This window comes from Aspergillus pseudonomiae, assembly GCF_009193645.1.
Source record: "Aspergillus pseudonomiae strain CBS 119388 unplaced genomic scaffold BDV37scaffold_5, whole genome shotgun sequence".
Classification (NCBI taxonomy): Eukaryota; Fungi; Ascomycota; class Eurotiomycetes; order Eurotiales; family Aspergillaceae; genus Aspergillus; species Aspergillus pseudonomiae.
Genome location: NW_022475997.1, coordinates 172102 through 196909, shown reverse-complemented (window position 1 = coordinate 196909; position 24808 = coordinate 172102). Strand labels below are relative to the sequence as shown.

The 24808-nt window shown below is 45.9% G+C and overlaps 10 protein-coding genes across 10 annotated transcripts; 3 read left to right on the top strand and 7 right to left on the bottom strand.

Annotated features, from left to right (window-relative positions):
* Window positions 1-1775: 1775 nt before the first annotated feature.
* BDV37DRAFT_278670 (ankyrin repeat domain-containing protein) lies at window positions 1776-2828 on the bottom strand (the record flags this gene model as incomplete). The annotated part of the gene is made up of 1 exon (XM_032086121.1): window positions 1776-2828. One exon carries the CDS (start codon window positions 2826-2828, stop codon window positions 1776-1778), a length of 1053 nt encoding a protein of 350 aa, XP_031945980.1.
* Window positions 2829-3127: 299 nt separating this feature from the next.
* BDV37DRAFT_278669 (uncharacterized protein) lies at window positions 3128-4332 on the bottom strand (the record flags this gene model as incomplete). The annotated part of the gene is made up of 5 exons (XM_032086120.1): window positions 3128-3255; window positions 3314-3337; window positions 3390-3878; window positions 3961-4086; window positions 4143-4332. 5 exons carry the CDS (start codon window positions 4330-4332, stop codon window positions 3128-3130), a joined length of 957 nt encoding a protein of 318 aa, XP_031945979.1.
* Window positions 4333-4774: 442 nt separating this feature from the next.
* BDV37DRAFT_278668 (uncharacterized protein) lies at window positions 4775-5497 on the top strand (the record flags this gene model as incomplete). The annotated part of the gene is made up of 1 exon (XM_032086119.1): window positions 4775-5497. The coding sequence occupies one exon, from the start codon at window positions 4775-4777 to the stop codon at window positions 5495-5497; it is 723 nt and encodes a 240-aa protein (XP_031945978.1).
* A 1509-nt stretch (window positions 5498-7006) lies between these two features.
* Window positions 7007-8144, bottom strand: BDV37DRAFT_295253 (zinc-binding alcohol dehydrogenase family protein; the record flags this gene model as incomplete). The annotated part of the gene is made up of 2 exons (XM_032089819.1): window positions 7007-7895; window positions 7999-8144. 2 exons carry the CDS (start codon window positions 8142-8144, stop codon window positions 7007-7009), a joined length of 1035 nt encoding a protein of 344 aa, XP_031945977.1.
* A 1931-nt stretch (window positions 8145-10075) lies between these two features.
* BDV37DRAFT_238155 (Isochorismatase-like protein) lies at window positions 10076-11224 on the bottom strand. Its single transcript, XM_032080808.1, has 3 exons — window positions 10871-11224; window positions 10520-10788; window positions 10076-10467 (listed from the first exon to the last, which is right to left on the bottom strand). The coding sequence occupies exons 1-3, from the start codon at window positions 10934-10936 to the stop codon at window positions 10167-10169; spliced, it is 636 nt and encodes a 211-aa protein (XP_031945976.1). The 5' UTR covers window positions 10937-11224; the 3' UTR covers window positions 10076-10166.
* A 1431-nt stretch (window positions 11225-12655) lies between these two features.
* Window positions 12656-14644, top strand: BDV37DRAFT_238151 (aquaporin-like protein). Its single transcript, XM_032080807.1, has 5 exons — window positions 12656-13242; window positions 13308-13368; window positions 13434-13677; window positions 13788-14016; window positions 14080-14644. Exons 1-5 carry the CDS (start codon window positions 12996-12998, stop codon window positions 14220-14222), a joined length of 924 nt encoding a protein of 307 aa, XP_031945975.1. The 5' UTR covers window positions 12656-12995; the 3' UTR covers window positions 14223-14644.
* A 21-nt stretch (window positions 14645-14665) lies between these two features.
* Window positions 14666-16539, bottom strand: BDV37DRAFT_238150 (protein kinase). The gene is made up of 5 exons (XM_032080806.1): window positions 16276-16539; window positions 15895-16226; window positions 15523-15830; window positions 15304-15466; window positions 14666-15239 (listed from the first exon to the last, which is right to left on the bottom strand). The coding sequence occupies exons 1-5, from the start codon at window positions 16524-16526 to the stop codon at window positions 15061-15063; spliced, it is 1233 nt and encodes a 410-aa protein (XP_031945974.1). The 5' UTR covers window positions 16527-16539; the 3' UTR covers window positions 14666-15060.
* A 53-nt stretch (window positions 16540-16592) lies between these two features.
* Window positions 16593-17640, bottom strand: BDV37DRAFT_238149 (GNAT family N-acetyltransferase). Its single transcript, XM_032080805.1, has one exon. The coding sequence runs from the start codon at window positions 17609-17611 to the stop codon at window positions 16925-16927; it is 687 nt and encodes a 228-aa protein (XP_031945973.1). The 5' UTR covers window positions 17612-17640; the 3' UTR covers window positions 16593-16924.
* Window positions 17641-18411: 771 nt separating this feature from the next.
* BDV37DRAFT_295252 (kinase domain-containing protein) lies at window positions 18412-19895 on the bottom strand (the record flags this gene model as incomplete). Its single annotated transcript, XM_032089818.1, has 2 exons — window positions 18412-19178; window positions 19259-19895. The coding sequence occupies 2 exons, from the start codon at window positions 19893-19895 to the stop codon at window positions 18412-18414; spliced, it is 1404 nt and encodes a 467-aa protein (XP_031945972.1).
* Window positions 19896-22070: 2175 nt separating this feature from the next.
* On the top strand, window positions 22071-23482 carry BDV37DRAFT_278661 (acyl-CoA desaturase; the record flags this gene model as incomplete). Its single annotated transcript, XM_032086118.1, has 2 exons — window positions 22071-22326; window positions 22395-23482. 2 exons carry the CDS (start codon window positions 22071-22073, stop codon window positions 23480-23482), a joined length of 1344 nt encoding a protein of 447 aa, XP_031945971.1.
* Window positions 23483-24808: the final 1326 nt, after the last annotated feature.

Below are 24808 nucleotides of genomic sequence, written 5' to 3'. Positions count from 1 at the left end.
TTGAGGTGTTTATGAGGTTATGTCCGGGTCTGTTGTGTTTCATTCATGCTTGTATTGTTGGTTTCGGGTTTTGGAATAGATATAGTAATTTTATCTGTTCAGAAGTCTATACGGAAGGTAAGTATACACTTATATAGTACATATCATAACTACAAGTCGAGTGATGCGTGTACCCTGTCATTGCTTTCCCGAACTACAAGAATCTCAATGACAACAACCGGTACGAATTATTTTCTGATCAAAGGCTATATTCTCGGAGAGGGCACATGGGAATAAGATGGGAGTTCCAGCTCGAGAATTTCTTAGACAGAAATGAGATCTTCTCCCCGCTGCAAGTAAATCAAGCTCTCTGGCACATCCCTACAGACCAACGCATATATAGTATCCTAGCCACAAAGCATGACAATCAGCCCCTACATGCGGATTCCACTTGCTGAAATCATCGGAACTGATATGAAGGTCGTGCTGGATCTGCTAGCAGCCATTGCCATCCTCTGTAAGGTGCCATTTCTTGCAAGTGTCAATTGTGTCTGGCATTGGCTGAGCGGTCTTCACTTGGATGTGGTGGATGTTGTTGCCGAAGACGGCGCTGCGACGTAGTAGCTCCATCTACGAGTCATGACACATGACAGGAATTTGAATTCTCTCGCAGTCTGAAGGGGAGAACATAAAAAACCCAAAATCGAAATTGTTGCCTCATGATTCCAAAGTAGTCTTCAATGGACACGCAGCTGTCGCTTCATCCAATGTCGTTCACCTAGTACACGCAGTGATCAACAACGTATGAATCAGTCGGTCCGGTCGCACTTTCGCTATTGATCCACGCAATAACTGATTTGCAAAGAAGAACCTGAAGAAGGTTACAAACTGCAAGGATTTTGAAAAGTGTATCATCGACGGTGAAGGTGTTGATATTCAGCACGCTGCCTGGCTTAATGATGTAAAAATAGGGATCATATAGACGTGGATGAGAAGCAGATGTGTAGACAGTACTGGTCAAACCGGTGGCACACCTAGACAGAGTTAGGATCAGGGTTAGCCTGTAGCATAGCTGTATAACCTCTGGTATAAGCTGATCCTGCTAGGTTGACCGCGATTTGGTTAGGACCGACTAGTTGAAAGACCTGGACGGACCTGTGCTATTCAGGGTTCACCTGGTTCGGCATACGCTAGACAGTTGTCGCTTTCTATGCAACTCTCGTACGAGGCCACAAGACTTTCATCTCGTAGGGTATTACCCATTGCGGAAGCTATTTGGCGCTAACTACGGAGTAGTGTATTCCACTAGTAGAACAAGACATGAAAAGGCGCTCTTGGCACGTAAGCTTCATTATAGTGGGGAATAAATTCATAAATCAATACTACATTGTGTCACGCCACCAGAGCATCAGAAATGAAGGCACACATGTGGGCCTTGGTTGTACTGAATTTCATCCAGGACAAGGAGTATTCGAGCTCTACTCCGTAGAGATGAGCGTGATACTAGGGAATAATTGTGTCCTCATACCTGCAGGCAGCAACCGATTCGAGAGCCTAATGGTATCGAGAAGTCGACTTGCATAATCCGGAGATAATACTACCTTCTCTGGCCACGAAGATGCAACTCTTCGACATGGCGCAGTTCGTATTTTGAAGGGTTTAGTAATAACAATAAAAAACAATATCGATTACAAGACGGTTACCTTTTCTCTGAGTAATGAATCGGTAATATATGTGCTATTGGAAATCCATGGCTCTAGGCACCTGGCAGTATAAGAAGTTATGTTTTCATGGGATTACGTGACAGAAGCAGATTCATCTTCACTCTCTTCGGATTCTTCCAAGAAACACCTAACGTATCCCTCAAGGGTAGTGTTCCCATCCATACCATCGCCATCCTCTTGATCCCATTCATCTTCAGATTCTCCAAACCCCTCAAAACGCTTCTCCGTATCCGCGCCTTTCAAACGTAGGAACTCGAGCATCTCTTGATCGTCACTCTGGATGGCCACACGTAACGCCCGGTGTCCATACACTGCGGCCTCTACCCCATTTTCGAATAAAAACTGAAGCATGACTCTGTCTCGGCGCTGTGTTGCTATCCTTAAAACAGCGGCATAAGATAGGGGAGCCCCGTGACGGAGTAGCAATGCGATAATATCATATTGTCTATCATCAACTGCCCGGTACAGCGGGGAGGGGCGATAGCGGTCTGGATCAGCACCTTTCTCCAGCAGGTATTTGACTAGATCCACATTCCCAAACCTGACTGCCAAAAACAGTGGTGGAGGGTCTTTCGTGCGAGGGTCTGGAAGTCGGCACCTCATGGGCTTGTCATCACGTAAGCTCCCACGATAGAAGTTCACCTGAGCACCAAAGTCAAATAGAAGCGTTATGATTTCCTGGTGATTTATTTCAATAGCAGCAAGTAAGGCCTTTTGGATCTGGACAATGTCTGCTGCACTGTATCCAGCAGCCCTCAGTGGATGAGCCGAAATGTCTCGGCTGAATGGATACAAATCTTCGTCTGAGTCCCACTCAGCCTCGTCTTCCCATCGCTCCTCGGGAAGAGCTTCGCCTCTCCAGCCAGGTGCCGGTGGGAATCGAGACTTCTTTCGGGCGGCTCTGAGCCCGATTAAAAGCTTTTCGACACGACCTATGTTTCCCTGCCTGGTGACGAATGCTAGTGCAGACCCGTGGTAGTAGCGACTGTTGTACTTATACAGGTAATCGTATAGCGTGTGAGTGAGATGACGATTTGTCCGTACAAGTGCATAGACATCTTGTTGACACCGCAGATACGATGCGATCAAGAAAAGCGTCTCATTTGGTAGGTCAGTAAGATGCATTGCATTAGAGGGACGCTGTCGGGAAAGGTTTAAGGAGTATGGAACGAAGCCTAAAAGCTCTGCAGTGCAACAGGTGTTCCTTATGTACAGGCAACACGGGGACTTAGCCTCCGTATTAGTGACTTGGAAAAGAAAAGGTAATTCTAGACCCCGATGGACCACTGCTTTGTTCCCCACTTTATACCTAAGCTTGGCGTCCAGGTTTCTTGTCAGACTCCGCTGCTCAACTGACAATCTGTACAGAATCCGAACCAAGCCCTCCACATGTCCTCTAAAAATCCCCCCTTGTCTACATGCCTCTAGTTCCAGTCGATAGTAATACAATTCCTCTCTTTGGTCTTTTCATCCTCCGGGCATATCGTGTCCGGACTATCGTCGAGACATTTTCCCAGCGCATTAGCCCAGTTGCACTTGTCATAATACACGCCTTAAGCTCGTTAGAGGCACTGCTAGTGGCAGGTTCATTTGATACCTGGTCAACTTACCTAGTGCAAACATAGCATAGGTGTCTACAGGGCTGTTAGAACAGAGGACAGAATTGAAACAAAAGACACCTCGTACCTGCATTATGCAGTACCTTATTGGGGTCTTTTCTGGCGAGAGCCTGAACACCCTCTGCTCCATAAGCACCCTGGGTCTTTCCTCCATACTGTACTGATAGGTCCCCTAAATCTTGGTTAATTATGTTCGTTTCCAGCAGAGTATTCCTCGATGTGGCAAGCTGACTTATATCATATTCAACGAGATTAAGCGCGTGGAGGGCCTCGTGCAGCAAGGTGTTTCCAGCAGCACGATATTTTAATCTATCCAGGGTTTCGCCCTTTATCCCTGAGAACGGAGTGCCTGCAAAATCGGATAAATATGGAGGGGCATCACCAAGCCATCTTTTCCACGCAAATGGACAGACGACCAATTCGTCTTGCATTCCTATGTTCTTCGACCACGTACGCGCCCTGCCTTTCGTAACCTCATTGCATGTCAACTTGGCTGTTGGCGTCTGTAAATATACCGACTTCCCTTTATGTTTCTCTCGGGTATCCTTGTACATCCCTAGGATCCACGGATAGCTGTTAGTTCATCTGATGAACCGGGACAACTAGGTAGGCCAATACAACTAGAAATAGTGACTCACTGTACCTAGTTCCATCTTTGGCAATGCGATCCTTCTCATACACAAGCCAATCATCGTCACAATTGACAATGAGATTATAATTCTCCCCGGAGTTTTTTAAGCCATTCTTGATGGTGGCAAACAGAGCTGGCAACTAATTAATAGGAAGACATAAGAGGGTAACCATAGGTATTCTGGCCTACCTCTCACAAAAACCATGTTACTGATCGTTTTCTTGATGGAGAGCTGCCCTTCATTGTTTTTGAGCATTGGAAGCCCAAAGAAGTTCCCCCACAGTTTGCGATTCCGATACAATGTCGTGTATTTGTGCGGACTCCAATCCGCTGGTTGAGTCTTTTCCTTCAAAATCTGTATCAAGTCGTTGAGGGCCATCTCGGCTCTCTCAGCCTCCACGCCCACATATTAGCACAGGTACATGTTTTATGTGAAATACAGACCTGTGTCCGAGTTTCATCAAATGACGATAGCAAGTAGCGCTGCAGAGCTGAGCTGCATGTGCCCTCAAACCGTATTCCTTTCAGTTTATCATCCCTCTTGTGTCGCTGATTAGAAGCATGAGCGCTGAATGTTAGGTTGTGGAGAGAAGGCTCAAGTTCAGTTCGGGTATCTACGGCACCCAATAAACCGAAAGGGGAGGCAATAGTAGGCCGAACAAGTCCAACCAGCAGAAACGTCAGTGATATCAATACCAAACCACCAGGTTGAGCGGAATAACCACGCAGCTTCATGGCGGCGAAATACTCCAGACAAACTGGTAATCATTCAATAGGTGGTATATGCCTTTAGATATATAGGCGGGAGCACGGCGGCTACCATGATCACTCCGGCTTCCACTTGTTCCACCCAGACAGTGAGGACAACCTGTAAGACAATTAGTGCTTGCAGTGCGAAGGGAACCACTGTCACCAAGACAGTAGACGAGGATGGTTTGGTCGAAGCGACTGTGACACATATTGATAACGACGTGCCAACTGATGCTTCAGACGATTCTATTGCCAGTTCTCTTGAAAGCTACTACTCTAGTTATTGGTCCGCTGTGGATGCGACTTCCACCAGCTCCATCACCACCAGCACTTCTACTACTACATCTTCCGCTGGTGGCGGCCAGACCCATGACCCCATCCCCAACTCCCTTCTCATCCTCAAAGAGCATATAGAGGACGACCATTTTGACTCTTCCGTTAGCTACTATTACAAGTGGTACAGTGTTTACTACAGCTACAGGCACCAGGTTACCGAGAAGGATATCTGCGCGTTATCGGGCAGGGTCGATGGACCGGTTCAGAGCGATGAAGGCGAAGAGTATCCAACCTCGCTGGGACCATTCATTTTAGGCCAGTATACTGGCTGTTTATACAGTGGAAGCAAGCACAGGCCTGGGTCTGTGAAGTGTGACAACTCGGAACTCCCTTTCACCTGTCTGGGGTACAAATATAACGCTCATGCAGCGGACTGGAGCTGTGGGAAGACCTACACGAAGGATGGAACAACGCATTACACTTATTACTATAAAGCCCTTGAGTGTCTAATCTTGTGAGGTACGGTAAACTCCAAATGAACGTCTACTTGTGATACTACGGCAACTGAGCTTCCTAATAACTTCACTCAAATACTTTCGCGGTTCCAAGACCATGAACATCTAGCATACGGGCTAGTGATCTCCAACGGAAGAAACAGTAGACCTGAGCCTTGTAAATTGAGCAAAGCCCCATAGGCTGCTATATATGTAATGATGAGGGAGCAAAGTATATCTCTCCAGTAGCCAGGTGCAATTTATTAAACGGGGGACTTAAAATGAAGCTTCAGTCGCGAACAATCTGCTTTCCTCGCTTAATTTACTGATATAGAACGCCCGGCCTACACATCGTCAAGGGCCTTTTCGCTAGAACTAAATTGGTTTCTCCTATGACACAGTGCACATATCTCCCATCTGGAGGGGATACAGCAATCCCCAGCGGCATCGTTGCTGGAAGGTGCATAATATCTTACACTGTTAATAGACCACCATGCTACCAGCCATTGAAGAAGGATGTAATGCTACGGTAAACGTACTGTTCGACAATATCCCGACATTGCAAAGATCTTATATACATTATCCTCTTACCTAGGATGAATAGGAAACAAAACACATCGTTGATACCCACATAATTACGCCTGTTGGAGGGTGTTCTGTTTAGGTCTAGCCCCTGCGCGTCTCTATGTTAGATAGTCACTTAGCTTAGGTGAAACCTGAAGTTGTCATTCCGTACCTCCTATACCATCTCTCACTCTTTCCTCTGTTCTGTTCTGATCTCCACTTCATTTCGGGCGCCGTCGTTGCCAAATTGACTGATCTATACTGTCTCTTCCTATTTCTTACTGAAGCTGCTCACGAACACTACCTCCACCACACCAGCGCTTTGGGTCGTTCGTTCGCCTTGGACCCATCAATGTCTCCGTTGTCTCTCTTGTTTCCATCGTCGCCCTGTATGATTAACGTACTCGATGCCTAAGCCAGCCCTTTACCTGGTGATGGATAATACGGCTCACGGGAAAGTTATTGCTACGATCTTCTCCAGACGGGACAAATTGGTACACGAGGCAATGAAGGATCCCATCGCACAGGTGTACGCCATGATGAATCCCAAGATTTATGTATGATTGGAACGGGCATTATTTGCGGTTGGTATGAGGATCTAACATATATTGTCGATGTGCACTGCGGCAAGCCACTGAGAAATACGGATATTGCTTGTATTAGTTTGGCGGACTCGAAGGTTAGCCCTATACGAAGCGTCTTGAGGTCATCATTCAAAGAAGGGAGAACACGGGGAAACATCAAAAAATATTAACTTTGACTTTTAACATCTCTGAGGAGATTTCACAATTATATATAAAAGGTCACAAGGAAAGATCAGGAGCTCCATGACGAGATTCCTTCAGGAGGACTTTCTCCGAGTGACCTGCTCCTGTCTTTCAGGAACTTTCCAACGTTGAATGCAAGAACGGCATCACGAGACAATGCATAAAACTAGCCCTAAGCCTGCAGACTCAGCAGTCAGTGTCGTCAATCCTGCGGATTGACAAAGATTTTCTTTCCGCTAACTTTCCCGGCCATGAAACTGTCAAGTGCATCCTGTACTGAGTCTAGCCCACCTGGCAATATATACGAAGGGTTTGAAAAGATCCTGCCGCTAGACAAGCCTTTCGGGAGGTACTCTTGAAGATACCACAATCTGGCGTCTTTGTTTTCATCTCTTGACACTAGGACATCCGAGTATCCTGCCCATTCCTTCTTCACATTCTCTGGCAGGCGTGAGTCTGCGGGAGTGGGACTTGTTGACCAAAAAAGGCCACCATTCTCCGCGAGCAAGTTGCCTAGAAGTTCTGTTACTTCTGAAGAACCGATCGCATCAAAAATGCCGTCATACGGCCCATTCGCTTTCAGTACCCACAGAAGCTGCTCTGTCGGCTTAGTATGGTCAATAATGCATGATGGACCACGTCGCTGTACCAGACCCCAGTTGGCAGGTGATGATGTCGTCACCACCTCATACCCAGCATCTGTTGCATATTGAACAGCCAAACCACCAACAGAAGAGGAACCGCCATATATCAAAACTTTCTTGCCGTTTGCGGGAGCCCTTCCATTGATAGGTGGAAAATCAAGTTTCATACACACCGAAAGAGCAGCAATAACAGTCGCTAAGTTGGCCATCACACCAGAGCCTTCCTCCAAGGAAGTCTGACTGTCTAATTTGACCAAGTTCTCCTCCAGCGCAAGGGGGTACTTCTGGAAGGCACCAAACCTGTTATCAACAGCTGCTCGGCCCCAACAAGCGACCGCGACGCGATCGCCAACCTCGACTGAATCAACATCTGGTCCCACCGAGATGACCGTGCCCGCAAACGTGTATCCGAGAATTGCCGGGTATTCAATCTGGAACATTTCCCATCTAGCATTCAAAGATATTAGCCGAGACGTCAGTTGTACGCGCTTGTTCGAGTATCAAAGCCCCCGAAAATAGCACGGAATGCCGCAACCACCCTTTGTCTCACCTCTGGATCTTGGCTTCAATGGGATTGAAAGCAATCGCCTCATTCCGCACTAGCACTTCTCCCGGGCCCGGTACCCAAGTTTCGATCTGTTCAACCTCAACCGAGGCCCGTGGACTCTTCACTATAGCTGCCCTGTTCACTTCCATCTTGCAGTTAATAAGCGAGCTCGAGTTGTATCCTATGAGCACCCAAGCAGTATTTATATCCACTGGCCCCACATGATTGTTTGCATCTTGCGTGTGGGGCTCATCATTATTAATCCATATTGAAGATTATTCAGCCAATTTCGCTTAGAATCGATGTCCCCAACACTACCATGAGTGATCCAAATCAAAATATGATATGGATGGTTAGATGGATGATAAGCGTGCTGTGGGCTGAGTCCTCGAAACTCCAGCAAAGACCTCAGAACAGGTAGACTGAACACCACCTTCCCGCGTCCTAGGGGTGTGCTGTAGTAGTTTTATATATCGTATTGTATTGTCGTTCGATGTCAGCTGAGACGCGCTCTTTCTTTCAATTCCGTGGCTACCTTGGAGTTCTCCCTCGTTTGTCACCCCCAATTAAACCATGAAGGATAGTCTATGCTCCAAATCCCAACATTGTGTTCACATTGTTGTAATTTTGTGTCAGCATGTACCATTGCATACGCCTAGAGAGTAGGACCGATTGCCTGAAAGAGTAGTTACAGTAACATAGCTACTGGTGATGAACACATGATTATTAGGGTCTTTGTATTGCACAAGGCACTTTTAAAGGCTCAGTTCTCCACGGAATAGAGAATTGAATGTGTCGTTGTCTTTATTATTCTAATACATAACTTGGTAATTTAGACCCCACGTCTTCTAGCTATATTCGCAAATGATTATGCAACCAAATACCTACGCGGAGTTCCTAGGGATGCAACCCCGTGGATCTACAGTGTTTTCGCCGTGTTTTAGACATGTCAAATTTTCTTTTCGTGTCTAAAGAATCTACAATGCAGGATGCGTACTTTTAATATTATTGACTAAGTGTCATATTCCCTTTAAAATCTAGTAATATCTCTACCCAGTATATAACTTTCAAAGTAATGGAATAGCATATCAGTGGTAGAACCAGGTAATTTTATCAAAACCAAGCGTGCTGACACCGTGGTTCTATCATCCGGTTTTAGGGTTGCTGTACTTCAACTGTGATCAAGTTAAGTATACCTCCTGCACCGTGTCTCCAACACTAGGACCTCCGCCTAGGTACGAAAGCCTTGCTGAAGCTTCTCCGAAATGGCTATCCACTACCAAGTCACCTCGGAGATATTAACATATCATCCATCTCTGCCGAGTACCAGCCCTCTTCGGAGTGAGAGACACCGAAAGAAAGGAACGAAAATGAGATCACGGCTAGAACTTGTTTCGGGGCGGGTTCGGGTTCAAGATCTAGCACCCGTCCCCGACCCGACGCTGGATAGGGTTTTTAATAGGCTCTGCTGCCCCCGCCCCGAAGACGCGCCAATTTAGGTCTAAAATATCCCCACTACTCGGCCTAGGCCCTAAATAGATACAGGTGCTGCTTACTTGGTAGTTAGTAACTCGGAACCTTATATATATAAGTTTAGACTTGAACTGTAAATTGAAGCTTGTCTTGAATAGCGACTATGTCATCTGTCTAGACCATTTGCCCCAGACCAGGATATTTTTGTAGCCTCGACAATACTCGATCCACGTGTAGCCCCGACCTGGTATGCTCAACAATGGATACGAGTCAGCAAGCCAACCACGGCCAGATAATCTGAAACTGCTTCAATTCGCTCAATAGGAAGAGAGAAGAGATTACGGAGCAAGCCGAAGACCCGCCAACATATATCGATTATTTAAATCTTAACAGAGTGGGGGGTTACAATTAATAATAAGATCGTCGCAGAAGAACACGAAAGAAGACACACGTCCCTTCTGGCAATAACCCTGACAAAGGAAAAGAAAAAAAAAAAAAAAAAAAAAAAAAAAAAAAAAAAAAAAAAAAAAAGAAAAAAAAAAAAAAAAAAAAAAAAAAAAAAAAAAAGAGGAGAATGTCCTCGAATCTCGGCGGACAAAGGGTGAGAGCTGATGAAACTGCACCTATGGTGTCTTCATTGGCTATGGCATATAACTATCCTGACGTTATGATATTATCGAGGACTATATTCGGCGTGATTACTTCTGAGCATTCTGACCGGCAGATTCGTAACTCTGCATCAAGCACCAATATCCAGGAACGTGGTCGCGCCAGATAGCACCAAATCCACTGATATCCCGACGCCAGTCGCGGTGCAACTCCGCAGCGACAGCGGCCCAATTGAGGAGCTGCACACCATGCTGAGCAAGTCGCTTATGGCATGCTTCCCGCGTGTGTTCCGCAAAGGTTCCACTCGCATCGGTCACCAGGAACACATCATATCCCTGTTCGACCAGGCTAAGAGCGGGGAAGGTCGCACAGATTTCGGTTAAAACGCCGCTAAGAACTATGGTTATTCCTGCACAAGTAACCCGTTTCGTGAAGTACTTACCTAATGACAACCTGCTTCTTTCCAGTCGCCTTGATGGCTTGGACAAAATCTTCGTTGTCCATCGCGTTGATTTGTCCAGGGCGCCGAATGAGGGGAGCATTAGGAAGTTCGTCCACGATTTCCTTGGCGATAGGCCCATTGGGTCCCGTCTCAAAGGAGGTGGTCAGAACGGACGGCGCCCCATAGTATTTAGCGACCCTGACAAGAGCTAACACGTTGTTCCGGAACTCGCTCGGTTCGAAATCGTGGACTAACTGAATCAGACCCGACTGGAATGCTCGTCAGTAACTGAACTCCCTTGAGTGATCATGTCGGGCTCGAGGCAGACAATCGATAACGGCAACCGCTTACCTGGTGGTCGATAAACAGAAAGACACAGTTGTCCTTGTCAAGACGGGTATAGGTAGGAGGAGCCATGGTTGATGGTCGCTGGAGATGAACTTGCTTGATTGCTGTTCTTGGTGTAGTATGGGCACGAATGGATTGGAGCAGAGGTCGAGGGGATTTATATGTGCTTTTCTCGCTCTGCTACATTGCGAAATCCTAGCAGAAGGAGCTCCGTTGGCACTGGATTATGAGAAACTTACCAAGCTCAACGTAACTACCCAACTCTACTCCGTATGACAAGTAACCTTCCATCGACCCGTTTGCAGGGACTTGCCCTACGGAGGATTGGCTGTTTTACTCTGTTCGTATGGGGTAAAGTTTAGATGACGTCATTGGTTCCGTCGACGGTTACGGAGGATCATAGCGGCCACTCCGCAACAACACTTCCCCCTACTAAGTCTATTTACCGCTTTCTCAACCGCTTTCTTTATTAGATTACTTTAATCATCTAATTACCTCTTTGATTCTTGTATACAACTATCGTACATAACTATACCTCGTCCAACCATTGATCTTGAGTTATACAAGGCTGAGATTACGACTTTATACCAAAAAAATAAGCCAGTGGCTGCAATTCAAGATTATCTAAAAAAGTCATTCAACCTTTAGCTCAGCAAGCGTACACTTAAATTATATTTTCAAGAATAGGATTTACTATATCAGGATTGTACAGTCAATATCAATATTAATATACAGGTACGAATAAAAGTACTCTTTTTCTAGGTTAGTCTTAAAGATAAAGATATTCTTTATATTTTACATCAGGAAGAAGTAACTCTATCACCTCGTACACTCAAGCGTATACGTAAAAGTCTTGGACTTGTACACCACACTAATTCTCCTTTTAAAAGACAGTGTCAAACTAAAGCTATTCTACAATCTCTTATTAAGGAATCTAAGAAAAATATAATTCAAGGATTTGGTAGAGGATTACTCCACCAATATATACGTACAAAAGGATATATTGTTACTCGATAAAACTTAACTCCTTTCTACTCTTATATATTATACTGATTATATTAAGAGCCCACCTCACGTTGCCGCAGTGGATAAGGTAGACCGGTGTTTACTGAATGTCACCATGTACCAGGTGCATTCGGCGGAGTATACACTAACTGCAAATAGCCTAACAAAGCCAGTCAATACTCCGTACAAGATAAGTTATGGCATAACATCGGTGGTCATAAAAAAACACCCCAAATAAAAGGGGAAGGCCAACGTACAAGGAAACTCGGTTCCTCTCAGGATAATCTAATCAATATAAATACTAAGATCATTAATTTGGACGAGCCAATCAACTTAGATCCTGAAAAAGATAACCACCCTACTAATCCAATCAACTTGGATCCTAAGGATTCTAAAGAATGGCCGGAGATTAAATAGATACATACATATTTTATTAGTTTAGTTTACACAGTTGTATATTATCAATAGCACCAGTACCTGCCCCCCTAGTCGTACAGGGTTTGTGTACAGTACCTGAGCAAGACTTGCACCTCTACGTGGTGCTCAGGACTAGTAGCCAAATTGGTGGTGAAACTAAGCAAATCTATGATTATCCGTTCTGCCGGCAGAAATTGATAGGACCCGTTGTTGCGGAGTGGCCGCTATGATCCTCCGTAGACGGTGATTATTCGAGAATGACAAAGCCAGAAGGACCCTCCAGAACCATGACACTTCCGCGGGTCCTATTGGCTTTTCAATTACACGGTAAAGTTCTCCATGACATCTAGACTCGACTGGAGCAGAACTCGATGGATGTCACCTGTAAGAAAAACCACGATGGAGTTTATCGAATGAAGAGGGAAAATATGATTTGACGGCCCATGATCTTTTGCCGCGGGCTCGAGCTTCCTAGCGCTGCAATATGGTGGCAATAGATCGTCGTCCGCAATTCATCCCACGCTTGCTGTATGGGGAGTTGATTGTCAATGGCCAATCATCACTCCCAGAGATACCTCGTTCCAACCTTGTTCCTGTGAAGATGTGAAAGCTCCGGTTCTAAGCGATTTGCAGGGTATTGTTTCCTATATCTCGATCCTTTCCGTCGCGAATCGACAGCTACAGATATAGTGTCGGCGAGCAAAGCATGGCGCCCCACGCGAATTTCTGGCACAGTGAGCCAGAAACACTACCTACACCCAAGGAACCCCCTCCTTTTGCTGGCCGCATCGGTGCGAACCAACAGTTCTCTCTGGAGAAAAACAACTGTACAGATACGGCGATACTGGAAAAATACCCGGATGCGGCCCCGTGGGTTCCATGGAGAAACTCTTTATCACCAAAACAATTCCTTGAGCTAGGGTTGTGGAAAGCAGCGGCCATTGAAGGCGTAGGTGTGTTACTATCAATAGAGCAATTTTCCACGAAGTGCGGAATTGATTGAGGTGTTCATGATTAGGGACCTGCTTGCTCGTGTATCTAACTATCCTCTTCCCCATGGGGCTGGCGCAAAATATGAAGTGAGCCGTCCGATTTGTTTTGACTTCACACAGAGCGAGTTGAGGTTAACCGAGTAGCAAAATAGTAACCTTGCGACCGGCCCCGTGGTGCCCACCTTAATCGGCAGCCTGGTAGTGATGTTCATGCTCCCTTTATTCATCTATGCTGTCGGTCCGGTTTCTGGAGCTCATCTCAACCCCATGATCAGCCTTGCTGCATTCTTCGGTCGCTTGATGACGTTCCCGAGATGCGTTCTATACGTTGCATTCCAGATATTCGGTGCGGCCATCGCCGGTTGGCTGGTACGAGCGAGCCTTGATACGAGATCTGTATGTCATTCACTGCTGCCCCTTGACATTCAATCATGTACTTTTTGGATATGGTCGTACCTTTCCAATCCATCGTACTACCAACAGGACTTGCTAATACGCATCGACAGTTCATGGTCCCAGGCTGTTATATGGATGTCAACCAGGTCTCAGCCGGTAGCGCGTTCGTGATTGAATTTGTCACGGACGTGGCACTAATCTTCCTCGCATTTGGCATTGGCCTTGATCCGCGGCAGCGTGTAGTATTCGGACCGACATTAGGGCCCATTTTCGTCGGGATTGTGCTAGGAGTGTGTATTTTCTCGACCGGGATCATTCGTCCAGGGTATACCGGGTTCTGTACGTTACTCCTAGTGACTGTGCTGGAAGAAGAGCAATCAGTATGCTAACAAAGGGAAATAGCAGGACATCCTGCCCGATGCTTCGGAGCGATGGTCGGGTCGCATTTTGCGTCCTATCATTGGATACAGTGGATAGCGCCACTGTGCGCGTCTGTCACCCATGGGTTATTGTACTATTTCATACAGCCATATGAGCGGAAATAGGTATGAGCCGTGACCACAGGAAACCCCTTGCTCCCACGACCGCCAAAAACCACTTCGATGATGTGTTTGGTGCCTCAATCCTCTAGTATGGCATGACATTTGAGGAGGGGAGTCTGGGTTCCATACTGTGGGATTCTGTTTGGATTCTCATGAGAGTTGAAGAGATGCGAGAGGCCTGGGACAAAAGATCGACAGATTCGAGCGTCATGGGAATGAGAATCATGTGTTTCCTGTCAAATACATTCGTGTATGTATCGATACCGTCATGTGCTAAAGGGTCCAGCTATCAATTAGAGTTTGATTTTGGGCGGGTTCGGGTTCAAGATCTCGGACCCGCGCCCGACCCGACAAATCTAGACCTAAATAGATAAGACATTATCTATATGGTAATTAGATACCATAACTATATAGTTCCGGGCTAGAATCTTAATTTAATGACAGTCCGCACTTTGTCAGGGATTAGTGCAGCTTGTGGACTCATCTTCACGCAATAGCGAAGAAGGTAGCGATGTTACCTGTTGCATCCAGAGTACCTTCTCTCAGTCCGTCTCAAGGACGAGAATAAAGAGCTATTGATCGAATCCATGTTGAAACAATCCATCAGGCCGTAGATAGGGTTGGATCTCTGTGCGTTATGTTGTCCGAGGCGCTTGCGCAATATGCTGCACAACGAGTGTGAAATGAGATTGAACTTCTAATTGTTGTGAGATTTCTGTGTCCAGTGGCTCGCATGGCTTTTTATTCTTCCACTTCTTCTTTTTTCTCTGAAGCTCGTAGCATATGAGCGAATACACGTAGATTACACCACGAAAGCCTATCCTTTAAAGCTCACACTGAACTATCTTGACTGTAGCCAAGGATCTGCAAGTAATTCTTTCGCAGAAGCCCGATCTTCCGGCTTCCATTGAAGCATCTTCCGCATAAAGCAGAGAAATGATGTTTGTTGTGTATGTCGCAAATTGCCTTCTAATGTCTCCAGGGATATAGAGGGAATTTCAGCGTTACCTTTCCAGTTACCTAATTGCATCCATCAGTCACGCGTAAACAGGGGTAAGCCGAGAAAAATAAAACGTAATCATACCATCGCTATCAAAGAAATCGTTCGCATATTCACTTTTTTGAAGCGTTTCTTTTGGCGGTGCACCCATTACTGCTATCATCCTGGCGAGGTGGTGACTGTCTGAAATGTTCCCGTTTGAATCGCGGGCGTGGAAGAGAGATCTCTTCTCAAAAAGACCCCAGGCCTATACAAATCGTCAACGTTTCGCAGAATGAGACTTGGCATACGAGATATACATACAAGTACCCCTATATTCCAAATATCGATTTTTGAGTCCCACGGCATCCGTAATACAACCTCAGGAGCACGGTAAACCAAAGGTTGCACATCCTCCCATTGCTTCTCTATCCTCGAACTGAAGCAAGCCTCTCCGAAGTCAGCCAGAATGGGACGACCGTGCACTTTCGGAATACCCAAGTCCCGGGATGAATAGATTACCCGATCGCCATCAATTTTACGGGGACTGGGACTAGATTTCTCTGATTCCTCAAAAGCGACAAGAATTGACTCATCTTCCACACTAAGCATGACATTGTTTTCTTGTATATCTGTTATCGGGTCAATGCCAAATTCTAGAAATGTGCACGGTTTCACGAGATTGGGATATTATACCGGTGTGAACAATCTTGGCTTCTGTGTGAAGGAAGTCGAGAGCAAGAAGGATGTGTATTAACGCTGGCTTCAATAAATCTTCTGGAAGCACCTTTTCTATAACACGATTGCGTAGCTCGCATAGACTCATGGCTAAAGGAGGATGCACGAGGCACTGATAGGAGTAGGTATTATCTGCAGAACTGATTTGGAAGTCATCGATTGCCTGTCGGACGAGCAAAGAGCCTGTGTGGCTTGACTTAACATTTCTTAGGTGTTCGTATATTTCTTTTTCTCTTCGTCCATGGCTAGAGCCATGTCCGTACATTTTCAATGTAACATAAGCATGTTGCCTGTTACTTTTCAGTCACAACTCTCACTTACATTGGTATGAGGACTTACTGTAGGTCTCGGCAAAGCCACACTGTAGAATGGCCACCATAGCCAAGTTTCCCAATTACTTGGTACCTCGAGGTAAAAACATCACCGATCTTCACGGGGTAAAACTGATGAGGCCAGTACTCGCGTAGGTTTTCCTCTTCTAGTTTCTGGTTTGGGTCCAGAATAATGCCTGCCTGGGAGAATTTCCGAGATGGAGAAGGTGGACGCCCAAAGATGGCCTGTGCCAGTCGCAGTGGGAGGCTTTGCATCATGTCTTTACAGGACGTTGTTTCTAAACAAAGGGATGATAAGTCTGGCAGAAGGCAATCACGTGGACTCGAACAACATGTGACCTCGAGTCAATATTGTGTCAACCTGAATTCAGGAGATATCGAACCTGCATGTATCCCGTAATTTTTGACACCAATGGGGTGATCTCATCCATTGTAGCAGTCTATTATTGCTCTATCCCTGCAGCGGCAGCTCGTTTCAGTCCAATGGCATTAAGATTGTTGGTAATCTATCAATGCTAAGAATCTCAAGGTCCTGCTAGATCATCTCCTTTGCTTCACGATCCCTGTACACCAAAGGGTGCCACTCACTACCTTCCAGGTGACCCTACTTTTCATAGAATATGCTCTCAACCCCCCACTACACGATCCTCTATCCGCTAATTCTGAGGTACAATTACTTCCTTCCACATGAAAATCCCAAATTCTCCCTCTGACGGGGTACCAACATATAGCGAAACGTCCAATCCAGCCAACCTGAACCCCATACTGAGATAGCTCTGGATAGCGGGATAGTTGACATTCGACACTTCTAGCCACATATGGCGAATTGGCCACCTAGCAGAGCCAAGCCTCTCCGCACAGCGGACGAGATTCCGTCCTATTCCTTGCCGTCGGTACAGCGGATCGATTTCAATATCAGTGATGATCAACCGATTGTTCCAGCTGGAGAGCTTGGCGGATATGAATGCGACAATCTTGTTATGATGGTCGGTGGAATCAGGATCTGGTGTCGGCGCATCCTTTGCAGATAGCGCATTGATATCCTCGACTACCACCGTAAAGCAATCCGGTGACTCATCCTCCGCGTCCGAGTCGCCATCCTCTGGAAAAGATTTGTGCAAGGGACTGTCCAACTGGACCGCCTTTATGTCTAGTCCAAATCCTTCGCCCCTGGAGCCAAAGTTGGATGTTTTGGATTCAATTTCAAAAACTCGATTTGTCTCGAAGGAACTATCTATCGTCCGCATGGGCGCTTGGTCATCGGAGGTTGCGAGGCGGTACTTGAGACCCCTTGCAGCGTCTGTGAATGGTAGGTCATGGATATCTGGCACAGTAGTTTCCATAATAAAGGGTGTTATAAATGGGATGGAAATCTTTGGGGGCAGGGAAGGGTTTAATAAGCGTGTTGCGAGCTTGGTAGGTGACTAGGCCGATAAAGCCTAGTGGGGCGTATTTATCTTGTTACCTTGGTGGTGGAGTTGAATACGAGGTGAATCACATCACTAGCCAACTGCTGGACCAGCATGCGAGTAGCGTACTAGCTGTCAGAAACATAGATATATAAAAAAGATAGAAGGTCAAGCAAGAAGAAAAGCATTTAAGTCAGTTACTTACAAGTATGGAACAGAATTCTTCAAGATAATTGACCAGTGGAAAGTGATATCCACACTCTAAAGCGAGATTGAAGATCTCGAAAATTTCAACCTAGAGAAAGTTTCAAAACTAGCATCTGTGAAGTCCAAGAGCCCAAAGAGCTCATGGCTGAAAGCCTGAGCAAATATAAGGCATGCAAACCTCATTATTTGGCAGACGATCGCTCGGGAACAAAATATTGCACGGTACACAATCTGGTATCATCAATATTTAGGCAAGGCACAAGTTGCCGTACAAGTTGGCGCCAAATGATATTAGCGAGGTATAGTATATAGAAATGCAAAAGGAATCTGATGGCTTGATTAAGTCGACCAGGCCACGTTACTGAATAAATCTTTATGACAGCTGTTGATAAAAGTGTCTCTATATCGGTTAAGAGGAGACGTATTCGTTCAGTAACCCTGGGACTGTTCAGCTACACAAAAAACAATCCAAGACAAAGGTTTGCATGCCGCCAACAAAGCCAGATGTATTAAATATAGGTGTTTATCTACTTCGTCTGCGAACTCCGCTTTAATTCAGGCAATGCCCATTTAACCATCCACTCCGACTGTAGGATGTCCTCAACTGTTGGTCGTTCTTCAGGCCGGAATACCAACATTCGACGCATCAAATCAATAATGGCAGTTGCTTCCTCCCTGCCAAACTCACAGCCAATTTTTCGTCGATACTTCTGCACAGAATCCTCAAATGCTAATTCAATTCCAGGCCACACGTGACGGTCTTCTTTTGGGAGCCCGTTATTGTCAAAAAATTGGCTTCGTTCCGGCCAGTGCATCCACCAACTTGAGGGTAAAATACCGAGCGCATCGACTTGTTGTGATACTAGTTCATCTGCAGAGGCAAAGTCAGTGCTGAAAATCGGCTGCATGCCAAGTATCTCCCAGATTGTTGTGGCCAAGCTCCAGATATCTGCTGAATATGAGATAGGCGCCTCTGGTTCAAATCGGGCTTCTGGAGGTCGCATTGCTAATGGTGTATGGCAATCTTTACAGTGGCGAATTTCCAGGTCTGGGGCAAATGCCTCACCAAAGTCACTGAGAAGTATGCGTGTGTCTGATACTAAGAAGTCTTCGGCATTTTTGCCAAGATAAAGGGGTACGACTGCCTTCGATGGGACATTTGGTGGAAGCGGCTTCCCATCACGTTTTGTAATGGAGACTGTCTCAGGCTCACCATACTTTTCATATAGCTGCTCAACAGACAGGTGATCAACATCTGAAGATAGTTTAACTAGAATATTGCGGAGATGGATGTCTGATTATACAGAACTCATGAAGATTAGTCGTGTAGAACAACGCAGGTCAGCGATGGACTCAATCATCATCATCGCTCACCTCCATGAACGTAGCCCCGTGAATGAATGTAAGCAATAGCCAATGTGAGGCCACCTGATAGCGCCCGCGTAACTTCGAGAGGGAAAAGACGACTAAAAGACGCTTCTCGAAGATCGCACCCCGCGGGTATCATGGTATAGCATAGATGTGTTCCATTGGGTCCACTGAGCTCGAATTCATCTAATGGTGTGGGAATAGAGTCATGCCCTGGGCTTGCGAGAGCTCGGAGAATTTTGGTTTCACGCAAAGGCGCCTCCGCTGTACCGACTTTAAGAGCAACATAGCGGTGTAGACAAGTATCCAGGGCTAGCCAAACAGTTGAATACCCTCCAAAACCCAGCTTGTCAACAATGCGGTATCTCCCGTGAAGCACATCTCCTATCATAATAGGGTGGTAACCCCCTGGACCATACTTTTCAAGTGATTCCGCGCCGTCAACCCAGTTGTATTCAAAATGGCAGCCTTGCGTATGTTCTTCATCGTGCGAAATTCTTGTTGAATAAACGGCGGCACTCGGTCGCGGAATACAAACCTCAGACTTCCAAGGACGAAAAACGGGCAGTGGACGTGATAACACAGCAGAAAACTGGGATAAGCCAAGAATATTTCGAAGGGCTGTCTTGCTGCAGCGCGTCATGATAGGCAGAGTGGTTAATATCAAGGGAGAAACTTAAGCGTGGAAAAGGTCAGTGGAGTTCGGGAAGTGCCGCAGCGCGAACCACCTGCATACACTATGGAGTGCAAGGTCTGGCTAGGACGTTGAGTCTTATCTTGAGACACGCCAACAAGTACTATCTGGACATATTACGTTAGATGTAAAAAAACCCTTGGTTTGCCCTAGAACGCTCAATGGTATTTAATACGATATTTTTTGTTTTAATAACCTATATGCATCTGTATGTCTCACAGTAGCAGAAGTACACTGATCTCAAGTTCGTACTGGGAATCCAGAATTAGAATATGCGCGATAGAATCGAAACAGCGGGTTCAGTAAGTCTGGCATCCTGGACTCCCGTTGCTAAGCTAGAAGACCTAAGTTATTGTTGTTGCTCCGAGCGTCGCGTAAGGGCAATGAACCTTAGACGATCAGGTGAACAGGGTGCACCACACGCCCAAGCCAGGCTTCAAAGCCTCCAAAGCCAGTATTACAAGTGCAAAGTACCGGAGGGTATACTACCCGGCAGAATCTAACCGCAAAAAGCAAAACACGAAGACAATCGACTGGATTCCAGCTTTGGATTATTCAAGCGTTCTTAAGGTAATTATGCGTGATGTCGGTCGCCCGGAGCAGAGAAAATGGTTCTTGAACCCAAATGCGTTCGAGCAATGGTAGGAAAATGAATCTTCCAGGCTGTGGTATCTCGAAAGCGTGAAGGTGGTTTTATTCAGATCATCATGTATATCCTACTAACTATTCAAGGGAGGAACTGGAAAAGGAGTCTTATCTTACGTCTCCCTCCACAGCTTATACGACCTGTTCGCTGATATAATAGATAGATCCATCATCATCGGACATTTGGGATAACGCCTCAGCTTCCATGACAATCATTTTGCTTTGGGATATCACACCTCTCCCAGAAAGATAGTTCAATGATGTCCAAGCTGCTGAGAAGCATAGTAAGGCAAGTGATATCATTCTGGGAAATTTTATTGGAAAAGCTCCAAAGAATTACAAAGGATATCTGCCTGTTGGTGACTTACAGGATAGATGGAAGAGCGAGGGCCTCATGCGAGGCTAAGTCGAAGACATCACTCATTACATCGCTAACATTATGGGTGAAGATCTAGTTATCGGGAAAGACCAAAGAGACTGTGGAACGGAAGTGTTGCGAAATGTAAGAGGGCTTTGCATATCTTATCAAGCCTTTCTTGGAATCCCCGGTTGAATGTGCCAATTTTGGCATCACATATGCACGTACAAGTATAACTATGCATGAAGCTCGCAAGTCGGCGTTATCAGCCAAAGGTTGGAAATGCAGCAATACCGACATATCTTAACCAGATAGGGATGCAAAATTCATTTAGATGTCAGAGCTGTCAGGCCGCACAGAAAACACAAGGTCATCTACTAGTTGAATGCAGAAAACGGGGCCACCAAAGACAAGAAGATTTACTTCGAGCTATACAGTCTACACTGATGTGTCGAGATGCTTATGAAGTATATGACTGCGTAGATCCAGCTTTCAAAATATTTATGGATCAAATAATAATTGAAGCATGCCAAATGGTACTAGTCATTTAGTTCCAAATACTATGATCTGTGAGCGGATGAGGCATCTATCCCGACCTCTCCCTTGCGTCTCCCTTGCGTCTCCCTTGCCTCTGCTCTCGTCCCGCACCGGCCACACTAAAATGTTGGAGAATAACCACCATATCCAATGAGCTATTCAAGGAATGCCCACAAATACTCCAAGCGCATCGCTATTATACAGCAAAACGCCAATGTGGAGAATTAGACAGATTTATAAAATTTCCCTATATTGGGGTTTTCGGGAATTTTATATGGTAATGTATTTCGGACACCGAATTAGATCGCTTATAATGAGTAAATTCCCTATAACAGGGTTGCTTATACATTCAATAAGAACGCCCTGACTTTCGTTCATCTCCGCTATACCCGCGGCATACCAGAGCGTGTTCCACTTGTTGCATTCCACGACAGTTTGATAGATAACGGCAAGCTAGCCTAGCAGTTTGATGGGACACATATAAATTCACCATGACGCACTAGGTGTTTTACCCAGCTCACATACACATTTAACCTTTCACGAAATAGATTATCTGGAATGAGTAATAATTGTTTGCCTGGATTATGACATCTCGCAAGTCAGGCGCTGGGGCAGACCAGCGCACACAAACATTCCGCATCAACTTCAAAAGGACCCTCGCCACCTATCTCCCAGCGAGAATGTACCTGCGATACAGAGAGTTTGACTGGGTTACTATCATAGTCCTGACTGGAATGCACCTTGCTGTGTGCGTGGGTGCTTTCCGGACCCCTTTCCAACTTAAAACTGCGATTTGGATGTGCTTATATGATTATCTCATCGCCCTTTCTCTGACTGCTGGTATGTACATCTAGCTATATTTCAATAATTCTGGAGATCCAGAGGATGACCTTTGTCCCCCAATGTAGGCTATCATCGCCTGTGGTCTCACAGGTCGTACCATGCTTGTCTACCGCTCAGGATATGTCTGGCTACATTAGGAGCTGGCTCGCTCCAATGGTCCATTAAATGGTGGTCATCTAAGCATCGTGCCCACCACCGTTATATCGATACCGATTTGGATCCATATAATGCTCGCAAGGGTCTATTATATTCTCATATTGGATGGCTGTTGCTCAAGGATGAGTGTAAACCGGCTGGGAAAATAGATGCCGCTGACCTGAATGAGGATCCTGTTGTTATCTGGCAGCAACGCAATTATGTTCCTCTGTCCTTCTTGGCTGGCATTGTGTTTCCAAGTCTGGTAGCCAGCTTATGGAATGACTTGCTGGGAGGCATTGTTTATGCGTCCTGCCTCAGGGTTGTTTTCCGCTGGCACATGACGTTTTGTACCAATTCGCTGGCACATTATATGGGAGAGCAACCTTTCGATGATCGTCATTCTCCGCGCAATCACCTTTTCACTGCTCTCCTGACGTTAGGGGAGGGATACCATAATTTCCATCACGAATTTCCCAACGACTACCGAAATGGAATTGAGTGGTATGACTATGACCCCACGAAGTGGAGTATATGGATATGGAAGCAATTGGATTGGGCATCCCAGCTTAACCAAATCCAAGTCAATGAGACTGAGAAATCACGTCTACAGCAACTCCAGAAGCATCTTGACAACAAGCGTGCGACTCTTATTTGGGGTCCCAAACTAGACGAACTCCCCTCAATTGAGTGGGATACATATGTCGAAGAAGTCAAGAATGGTGCTCGGCTTCTGGTTATAGATGGTATCGTGCATGATGTTACGGAGTTTATGGCGGTCCACCCTGGCGGAAGGGCGATGATAGCCGCCAACATTGGAAAGGACGCAACTGCTATGTTCCGCGGTGAAGTATACAACCATTCCAATGCGGCGAATAATCTACTATCCACCATGAGAGTGGGTGTCATCGCTCGTAATGATGGTGATAACGGGGATAGCCACACCTCGGTAGTATCAACAGGTCTATCCGGTTGGTCAGGCAGACCCCATAGGCTGCTCGTGGTGAAACAAGCGTAGCTCAAACAAGTTGCCTCCCAGTGAGTCGAAGAGAGGCTAGGTGAACGCCAAAACAGCGGGGTGGAGTTGTTACTCGAACCACATGCAAGGGCCAATGCGCTAGCAATGTACAGTATAACAGTGTTCCACCGAGCTCCTACCATTTTTTTGTCATAGATCCCGCCTCCTTACTGAGGAATCATGTCTCTATGGAAATGTTTCTCTAACGTTCGGCCTGTGGTGCTGCAGCGCACCGTATAATTACAGTTTTGTAAAGAGTCCGCGATGGCATCCGTAACATGACTGAATAGTACTACGACTCTACAAAATGAGAAATTTGCATTGGGGGATACCTCAGCGTCGCCTACGTGGTCAAGCAATTCCATCCCTATGAGGTGCTCAAGCGGCTTATCCAACAAGTGCATGCTCGGGAAGGAAGCGGTCGAGGTCGAATTGGCGAAGAAAAAGCCGCCAGGAAACTAAATAGCAATATGAAAGACAACAGAGATATATACAACAGCATCAGTATGATTGTGCTCACCCAAGTGCGGTTGGTTTGAATATTTTTTAGCCGAACGACCAGAACGCGCATTTTCGTTGCTGTACTATGAAAGGCTGCTATAGTAATGAATAGCGATAGATCCATTGCATTTTCCATTTCAAGAATTGTGTATCTCACCATCCGGATGCATCTGGATCGGATGCAAAAATAGATACCATTAATGTCATGAGACAGCCGTTAGTGTAGATCTAAATTCTTGGCCACAGAGCTCTAGACGAGGCTCCACTCACAGTCAATAAAGCAGGATCAAGAGAAGTCAAGTTGGGGTTGGAGGAGAGGTTAGATTGACAATAGAATGTAAGTTTCAACAAATAGGCTTAGCGGGTACTACTTGTCATCAAAAGACCAGACCGTTTAGCCCATGGTACGGACTCCTGAGGATTGAACCTTCCCCGGAAATAGCAAGCCGTTCCAGGGTCAGTCGCAGCGAAGACGATAAACATCTCGTTAACGAAATAATCATGACCAGAGAGTACCAATGAATTTGTTCCTTGTCGCACCTCACGGAGTCAGTTAGTTAACGCCTTCTTCTGTGTACAATGATGTCTCTCATCTTCTCCCAGGCTTATGGGGAGTCATGCGTAGATCATCGCTCATCCATGGTAGGCCTATATAGACAACCAAACTCAGAAACATTTCCTTCGGAGTTGTTTAAATATCACACGACATAATCTCTTTCATCTACGACATAAGTAGTGTGCATGACGCCGTTCCTGCACATTCCTGATCCCGAACCACATTCTACTTCACTCCATCATTTCGCTACTTTTCAAGTATCGGTAATT